The following is a 9,616-nucleotide window of genomic DNA, read 5'->3' as shown; positions in this document are numbered from 1 at the left end:
ATCGCTCTCACTCAGTTTGAAGGTCTCTGCGGCTTTCGGCCGATGGATGAAATCTTGGGCTTCCTCAAAAGTAAGTGTTCAGTGAACTGACTGAAAAAAACAGTCAGATAAGCCAAACTCCAAAATGAATCCTATTTATGCTGTTATTATTATTTTTTTCTCTTTAAAGAGGTCATCGGATGCGACATGCACTTTTACATGTTGTTTGAACTGAAATGTGTTGGTTCACAAACGGGTGTTGGTGGGATATTACTATTTTTAGGTGGGTCAGCTTTTATTATTTTTTGGAACATGTGATACTTTTTTCAGGATTTTCTGATGAATAAAAAGTTAAAAGGAACAGCATTTATTTATAATGTAAAACTTTTGTAACGGTACACACTACTGTTCAAATCTTTGGGGTCAGTAAATGTTTTTGCAAGAAATTAATACTTTTATTCAGCAATGTGTTAAATTGAAAAAAAAGTAATAGTAAAGACTTATACTGTTAGAAACTATTTATATTTGTAATAAATGCTGTTCATTAATTGTTGTTAACTGACAGGAATTGGCTGCTAGACTCCATGCACAGTTTCCTGAACATTATCCAGACAACAACCACAAACCGGAGATGGCCATCGCTCTCACTCAGTTTGAAGGTCTCTGCGGCTTTCGGCCGATGCATGAAATCTTGGGCTTCCTCAAAAGTAAGTGTTCAGTGAACTGACTGAAAAAAAACAGTCAGATAAGCCAAACTCCAAAATGAATCCTATTTATGCTGTTATTATTATTTTTTCTCTTTAAAGAGGTCATCGGATACTACATGCACTTGTACAAGTTGATTGAACTGAAATGTGTGTTGGCAGTGTTTGCCCACAACCACCCTATAATGATAAAAATCCACCCAGTGCTTTTATTTAATCCCTATAAATAATATCCCCTTTCTCAAATCAAGCCGTTCTCAGATGCCTGGCAGTGTGACGTCACACAGACCCAGGCCCCTCCCCCGATTGTTGATTGACACTAGCGTTTTACCTTAGCTCCGCCCTGAGTGAGCTGCATCGTTTCACCGCTGACGCAGATGTAGACAAGAATGACTCCTAAGCGATTGAGGTGTTCTGTTGTTGGATGTAATAATGAACACAGCAGTCGTCATTTACTCCCGACATCTGAGAAGACACAGTGGATTACGTATGTTTCTGAAGGGAATGCGGCCCCGATCTACATAAATGCGTTTATGTTCGCGTGAATCATTCGTGATCTAGCTTCACCTACAGAAGAAGTGAGTGTAAAGTTATTTTATGAATCTTTGCAAATCGCCTTTCCTAATAACGTGCTAGTTAGCAAGTTCCTCAGTTCCGCGGCTAAAGTAAACAGTCTCATGAGAACGGCTCGTCACCCAACGGAAGAGAGGGGCGGGGCCAGCAGAGCTCATTAGCATTTAAAGGAACATGCACTAAAACGGGTCGCTGTGTGCAGAGCTGGCTCTGACAGGGTACAAAGGGTGTTGTTTTACACTACCATTGAGAAATTTTAACCAAAGTATGTTATAGACTTTTCATTAAGACCCTAAAGAATCATATCAACTTGTGGAAAGTGGGCATCCGATGACCCCTTTAAATATCCCAACACTTGGAAAGATGTCACATTAGAGAAGTTAAAATGGGTTGCAAAGAGCATTTCCCATGGACCACTGCATGGTTTTTCAGATGTCCCAGAGTTCCGCGCGCTGGTCGGTAACGAAGCCGCTGAGGAGCTCCAGAGCGCCGATGGAGACCCGGGCTGGACGTCTCTCGCTCTGAAGAAATGTTTCACCAGGATGATGAACTGCGAGAAGAAGCTATTCGTTGATCAGCTCAACATGCTGGTCAAACGCATCTCAGAGGAAGGTGAGAGGAAACCGTGCAGGACTTCCACTCCCTCATGTGCTAACATGTTATTCACGTTATAACGGCTCTATTCAGATGAAACTCGTCTGACCTGTTCTTTTGTTCCAGAGGCTGCAGGCAAAGACACCTCCGGAAGTAATGGAGAACTGCTGCTGCGGCTGCATTCCCAGTATCCGGGGGATATCGGATGCTTTTCCATTTACTTCCTGAACCGTATCGTGCTGCAGCCGGGGCAGGCCATGTTCCTGGGAGCAAATGAGCCTCACGCTTATCTGTCTGGAGGTCAGAGGTCACCACAATACTAATAAAACACGTTTTGGGCCATGTACCATGATAATACCATGGTATGGTTTTGTAGAGTCTGAAAAAATCAATTAAAAAAAATCTAAATAGACAGTTTTGTGGTTGCTGCTTAAGAGTAGGTTGTGTAGTTGTAATTTTTGTGAAATATATGAATGAATCTTCATTTAATATTCAATTATTCCATGTGGGTTGTGTTAGTTGTACTAATTTAAAATATATTCACTAATAATCCATATATTCCTTAATATTTATTTTTCATGCAGGTTGTGTAGTTGTACTTTTTGTGAAATATATTTATTTATATTCACTTATTAGCCCATTATAATCATTTAATATTAATTTATTCCATGTAGGTTGCATAGTTGTTGTTTTTTTTGTGCAATATATTTATTTAATAATAAATCATATTTATTTTATATTCATTTAATCCATGTAGGTTGTGTAGTTGTATTTTTTGTGAAATATAATCATTAATATTCACTTAATAATAAATAATATTTATTTAATATTCATTAATATTCAAATGTGCCATTTAAGTAGTATAGTTTTTTTGTGTGAAAAATAATACATGTTTTGGACATGTACCATGAAAAGTATATTTTTTCACAGTATATTTCACAGTATATTTTTGTAGAGTCTGGAAAAAAATTAATAAAAAAAAATTGTAATTTTTTTTTTTTAAATATATTCATTTATCTTCATTTAATATTAATTTATTCCATGTATGTTGCATAGTTGTTATTTATTGTGAAATATGTATTAATATTCACGTAATATTCTTTTAATATTCCTTAATATTCATGTATTCCATGTAGGTTGCATAGTTGATATTTTTGGTGCAATATAGTCATAAATATTCACTTAATAATAAATCATATTCATTAATATTCAAATGTTCCATTTAGGTTGGATAGTTTTTTGTATGCAAAATATGTGTTAATATAAATTTATTCATGTTTATGTTTTGTTTAAAAAAATATTGATATTCATTTATTAATCCATAATATTGATTTAATATTAATTTATTCCATCTAGGTTGTATAGTTGTACTTTTTGTGAAATATATTCACTTAGTAATTTGTAGTATTCATTTAATATTAATTTATTCCATGGAGGTTTCATAGTTGTACTTTTTGTGAAATATATTCATTAATATTCAGTTGTTCCTTGTAGGTTGCATTGTTGTTTTTGTAAAAAAAAAAGAATATTAATGTTCATTTAATATTCATTAATTCCATGTAGGTTGTGTAGTTGTACTTTTTGTGAAATATATTTATTATTATTAATTTAATTATCCATCATGTTCATTTAATATTCCATTTAGGTTATTTATTAATATGCATTATTTAATCTTCATGTATTCCATGTATAATTGACTGGCTCCTCCAGACTGTGTGGAGTGTATGGCGTGCTCTGATAACACCGTACGTGCCGGACTGACTCCCAAATACATTGACGTGGACACGCTGTGTGAGATGTTGAATTACAGCCCGGCTCCAGTCAGTGCCAAAATCTTCCCCTGCGTGCGGGACAACGCCGACCCCTGCGTCTACCTCTACGACCCTCCTGTGCCAGACTTCACCGTCATGAGAATACAGGTGCGCCAGACAGACTTTTCCTCAAATATATACAGAAAATTCACATGTATCTCCATTCCAGCTGCTCAGCTTAAAGGGATAGTTCAACCAAAAATGAAAATTCTGTCATTAATTACTCAACCTCATGTCGTTCCAAACCTGCAAGACCTTCGTTCATCTTCGGAACACAAATTAAGATATTTTTGATGAAATCCGAGAGCTCTCTGACTCTGCATAGACCGGAAGGAAACTACCACGATCAACGCACAGAAACGTAGCAAGGACATCGTTAAAATAGTCCATGTGACATCAGGGGTTCAACCGTAATTTTTCGAAGCTATGAGAATACTTTTTGTGGGCAAGGAAAATAAAAATAACGACTTTTATTCAACAATTCATCATTTTGGAGAGTATTGCGACACATGCGCATGCTATGATCTAAATGTAAACAACGTATGCGTGCTTTGATCTGAATGCAACGTATGCGGTTCTGTGTCAGAAGCTTCGAAAAATTACGGTTGAACCCAGAGGTTGCGTTAGACTTCTCTACGACCCTCCTGTGCCAGACTTCACCGTCATGAGAATACAGGTGCGCCGGACAGACTTTTCCTCAAATATATACAGAAAATTCACATGTATCCCCATTCCAGCTGCTCAGCTTAAAGGGATAGTTCACCCAAAAATGAAAATTCTGTCATTAATTACTCACCCTCATGTCGTTCCAAACCTGCAAGACCTTCGTTCATCTTCGGAACCCAAATTAAGATATTTTTGATGAAATCCGAGAGCTCTCTGACTCTGCATAGACCGGAAGGAAACTACCACGATCAACGCACAGAAACGTAGCAAGGACATCGTTAAAATAGTCCATGTGACATCAGGGGTTCAACCGTAATTTTTCGAAGCTAGGAGAATACTTTTTGTGGGCAAAGAAAATAAAAATAACGACTTTTATTCAACAATTCGTCATTTTGGAGAGTATCACAACACATGCGCATGCTATGATCTAAATGTAAACAACGTATGCGTGCTTTGATCTGAATGCAACGTATGCTGTTCTGTGTCAGAAGCTTCGAAAAATTACGGTTGAACCCAGAGGTTGACGGACAAGGTCGTAAAAATTCCGGCATAATCTATTATTACCCGTCATTTGAGTTTCAAATGGAGCACAGTAACAATTTTACTTTTACATTAAAACCTGGTTAACATACACTTGAGACCGATTTGAACATTTTTAAGACCTATTTCATGGTACTACTGCTAAAGAGTCCTTGTTACGGATACACTCTTCCATGAAGAACATGCATGGTAAAAAAACAGTTTTATTGAAGTTGTTCTTGCTAAACGAAGCACTCCTGTGACAGACATGAGTTTTGTGATTTGATTACAAGTGCAACTGATTTTAAAAATAACCCTGCAAGTGTTTTCATACATGTGAAACTTTGTTACCGATTTTTATCCTCCCTTATAAGTGACTGTATGGCTTGATCTGTGGTTATGCTTTATTGCTGTATTTACAGTTTGCACTAGCAGTGTGGAGAGCACAAAGGATGCTGGGAATTACCGGCATCCTGATGTTTGTTTACTGTATTTTTAGTGGCCTCTTCAGATTCGTACATGCAAAACCAGAAGACTGACCTCAAACGTGTTGATTTCTGTGATTCTTTCTATATTTTTGGAGCCGTGTTATTCTGAAGTGCTCTGGGATCCAAGCATGCGATGGATGGCAGAAGTCTGAGTGAATGAATGTAAGGTGCTTTCTGAGCTGGAATGGAGCATGTGTCTGATAAGAAGAACTCTGTACGTAATCCCTAATAAATAAGGCTTCTGTAACCATTCATCTGCTCATTTCTGACTTTTTTTTTTTTTACGAGGTGAACTTTCAACACCGTTTCCTTTTGGATGGAGTTCAACTAGGATATGAAAGCAAAATTTCACAAAACAATGCATTTTGGAGTGCATGTCATGATCGTGTTATATTTCAAAAGTCTGTACATACGGTATAGACTTACAAGACATAATGAAGCTTTTAAAAATGCAAGAATTGCGGTCAAAAAATATTTTATAATGATGTAAATAGTTATTTAAAGCTGCAGTCTGTAACTTTTTTTTTTTGTGTTCAAAATGTATATAATAAGCGAGTACACCATGAATACACTGAACCGTGTTTTTGACTTGTCCTGAATCACTACGGTACACTTATAATAAGTGTTTATATTCGGACTATTTTAGACTGGTTCGGATAGGTACCGCTGCGGAGTAGCCCAGTACCTGCGTGACTCCTCATAGACATAAACAGAGAGAAGTAGCTCCGGCTACAATGTTCTTCTGCAAGACGCATGCAGTTCTGTTTATTAACCGTTAGAGCACCAAAAGTTACGTACTGCAGCTTTAATTATTATTCACCACTAGTATTGAATTATTGTTAACTTCTGTATGTTACATGTAATTTTGTTTTCAAATTGCTTTAACAAAATTTCAAATTTTACTAGAAAAATGCACCATTTTACTAAGCAAATTCATTAGGTTGTGAAGATCTAGTCCTGATATGTTAATGAAGGTTAATAGTTGATCCCTATGGGCCTCCTCCCAAAATCAGATTGATTATCGACTATTAAAAAAATTTATAATTAAAATAAGAATAATAAATAAAATGTATTAATTAAAAAAAAAATTCACATATACTAGAACTACAATAATAATAAATAAATAATTTCAATTAAATATACAACATTTAAATATAATATACATAACTCATCAATAGTAATTGATAAAAGCTGAGCACCAGTCAGTATATTAGAATGATTTCCGAAGGATCGTTTACGTAAAATGATCAATTATATAAATAAACATTTTATAAAATTAAGATTTGAGAAATTATAAAAAAAATAAATGATAATGAATACAAATATTAGCATTTAAAATTATATAAACAATCAAAATACAAATAAAATATATAAATACAATTTATTAAATAACTAAATTGAATATAAAAAAAATAATCAAATATACGAATATTTAAAAACATTTATTTACTTAAAAACATAAATATATAATTCGTTGATAACCATAACCACACAAAATATTACCAATGAACAATATTGCACAATAAAAGCATCTTAACTTTATAAATACTGATTTAAATTAAAGTGATGTGTGCTTTAACACGTTTAATCATGAATCAGACGTCCAAACGTTCCTCTGCTCTTTCTTCTCTTGCAATATCCAGCGCTTTACTGAAACGCTCACATAAACCTCTCCGTCTACCTGGAGCTTGACTGACAGCTGCAGTAGCCAATGAGTCGAGAGTGAAAATGTGCTGATGAATCTGATTGGCTGTGGGCTTGAGGGCCCAGTAGAGTTTCTGCAGGGCTTGTACGTCCTCTAGAGCATTATGGGCCGCATATGAAACGCCCAGGAGGGTCTTAACCAAGTTCTCCTGCTTGAAGCTCTGGAGGCCACTGTCTTTGAGAAGATGACGGGCCAAAGGAAGGGTGTCCACGAATCCAGAAACCTCTTTCTGGAAGTCTGACCTCAGGCTGAACTCATCCAGAGCTCTGGCCAAAACGTGACAGTCAAACCTGCGGATGTTGTGACCCACCAGGAGCGGCCGACCCAACATCCGGAGGAAGGTTATGAAGGAGACCAGGGCTTCTCGGAGAGAGCTGGTGAGCACCGGCCTGTGATGGAGAAACAAACGCTGGCGTCTCACACTGAAACCCGTAATCCTGGATGCCCCGGGCTGCATCGGCCGACGGGGAACCATGAAGAGGTTAAGAGTGTGACCTCCACTCACTGCGGCCAGCTGGACGATATCACACGAGGCATCTGGAGATGAACAATATATGCAATAAGCATTGTTGGGAGGGTTACTTTGGAAATGTAATAGGTTACAGATTACAAGTTACCCTATTTAAAGGGATAGTTCACCCAAAAATGAAAATGTGATGTTTATCTGCTTACCCCCAGGGCATCCAAGATGTAGGTGACTTTGTTTCTTCAGTAGAACACAAACGGAGATTTTGAACTCCAGCCGTTGCAGTCTGTCAGTCGTTATAATGCATGGCAATGGTAACAAAATTTATGAGAGTAAAAAAAAACATGCACAGACAAATCCAAATTAAACCCTGCGGCTCGTGACGACACATTGATGTCCTAAGACACGAAACGATCGGTTTGTGCCAGAAATAAGCGCAAGTAAGTACCATTTTGATTAGCCGTCGTACCTACAACACCTCATTTTAAAGATATAAAACACCTCACGCACCGGATATCGTGCGTGCGCTAAAAGCAGTTGGACATAGTGGTGTATTAGAGGTAAAAAATTATATAAATACTGGTCGGTTTCGCGCACAAACTGCTCGTTTCGTGTCTTAGGACATCAATGTGTCGTCACGAGCCGCAGGGTTTAATTTAGATTTGTCTGTGCATGTTTTTTTACATTTTTTACTCTCATAGATTTTATTACCATTGCCGTGCATTATACGACTGACAGACTGCAACGGTTAAAGTTAAAAATCATAATTTGTGTTCTACTGAAGAAACAAAGTCACGTACATCTCGGATGCCCTGGGGGTAATTTTTGGGTGAACTATCCCTTTAAAATGTAATAAGTAGTGTAACTATTTCAATTACTTTGTTAAAGTAACTGATTACTTTTTGATTACTTTTCTAAATTTAAATTTCTATTTTTCTTCTACATTTTTCTAAACTGTTAATCATTTTGAAACATTTAAAGCAGGCCGGGTTATCCTCACAGCAGTACTAACACTGATTACTGTCAGACCTTCACAAGTCTTAATAACAGATTACAGTTACATTTATTTTGTAATTAAATTACGTAATTCTATTACATGCAACTAGTTACTCCCCAACACTGGCAACAACAAGTAACATTTAAGCAAAAATATATAATAATTAAAAAAAACATAAAATAACTGGTTTCTATTTTAATATATTTTAAAATGTAATGTATTCCTGTGACGCAAAGCTGAATTATTGACAGCAAAAACAGTTTTTAACGTTAATAATAATTAGACCATTATTAAAACTGATTATCAGCATATTCGAATTATTTCTGAAAGGTCATTTACATACAATTATAAATAAATAATAGGAATAAATATTTTATAGTCTAGGATTTGAGAATTTGATGCCCAAGAATGCTGCAACACGGCCATAGATAGGCTAACTTTTTTGTTTGCTTGATTCATTCAACCGTTTAAGTACATAATTCTGCATATTTCTCGTGGTTGATAATGATTTTGTTTATAAAATGACATACCTAAACCAGTTGTCTCTAAATCAAAAAACACAGTAGAGGGTGGCTGCAGTGAGAAAGAATCCATTTCTAATTTGAAACTTTCTTCTACTATGGCGGAGGTTTTCTCATGAATATTAATTACGTTACGTGACGTTCGTAAGTATTCCGAACTGATTGGCTTAAGGACAAGCGTCAGTAGGCGGGCGCTAATCGACAGGCGAATGAACGAACGATTATGATGCCGATCGCTTTTAATGATTGGACGCTCCTAGCGGGATTTAATTAATATTCATGATATAAGACTTCTACATTAAACAGCGACATCAGGTGGACCGGAATAACTCATTAGCCTCTTTTATTGTTAAAATAATTAATACGAGCGTATTGCTGTATATATATATATTTTTTTTTTAAATATTTGTAAAATCACACGTGTGCATTTTATAAAATAATTTTCATCGTCTTTTTTTTTTTTATCAGCACTTTTATTTTGAAAAGTGACCTCCGGGATTTATTTATGGTCAGAATAACGCGTGTGTGTGTGTGTGTGTGTGTGTGTGTGTGTGTGTGTGTGTGTGTGTGTGTGTGTGTGTGTGTGTGTGTGT

At 36.1% G+C, this 9,616-nt stretch overlaps 3 protein-coding genes across 3 annotated transcripts in view; 2 read left to right on the top strand and 1 right to left on the bottom strand.

Annotated features, from left to right (window-relative positions):
- mpi (mannose phosphate isomerase) overlaps nt 1-5,385 on the top strand; it is a 9,819-nt gene extending 4,434 nt beyond the window's left edge. The window contains exons 4-9 of the mRNA XM_016230721.1: nt 545-686; nt 1,689-1,868; nt 1,977-2,150; nt 3,561-3,850; nt 4,248-4,337; nt 5,269-5,385. Of these exons, the coding sequence (XP_016086207.1) occupies nt 545-686; nt 1,689-1,868; nt 1,977-2,150; nt 3,561-3,850; nt 4,248-4,337; nt 5,269-5,385 (993 nt within the window). The remainder of the gene's footprint in view (nt 1-544; nt 687-1,688; nt 1,869-1,976; nt 2,151-3,560; nt 3,851-4,247; nt 4,338-5,268) is intronic.
- LOC107549591 (ferritin, heavy subunit-like) overlaps nt 1-9,616 on the top strand; it is a 21,702-nt gene that overhangs the window by 8,396 nt on the left and 3,690 nt on the right. The window lies entirely within an intron of this gene.
- Nucleotides 6,813-9,212, bottom strand: plex9.2 (PML-like exon 9.2). Its single transcript, XM_016230739.1, has 2 exons — nt 9,033-9,212; nt 6,813-7,576 (listed from the first exon to the last, which is right to left on the bottom strand). Exons 1-2 carry the CDS (start codon nt 9,094-9,096, stop codon nt 6,930-6,932), a joined length of 711 nt encoding a protein of 236 aa, XP_016086225.1. The 5' UTR covers nt 9,097-9,212; the 3' UTR covers nt 6,813-6,929.

Source organism: Sinocyclocheilus grahami, unplaced genomic scaffold (assembly GCF_001515645.1).
Source record: "Sinocyclocheilus grahami isolate Dianchi unplaced genomic scaffold, SAMN03320097.WGS_v1.1 scaffold376.1, whole genome shotgun sequence".
In the NCBI taxonomy this organism is placed as follows: domain Eukaryota; kingdom Metazoa; phylum Chordata; class Actinopteri; order Cypriniformes; family Cyprinidae; genus Sinocyclocheilus; species Sinocyclocheilus grahami.
The sequence above is the reverse complement of the archived record's forward strand: the minus strand, read 5'-3'. Positions and strand labels throughout refer to the sequence as shown.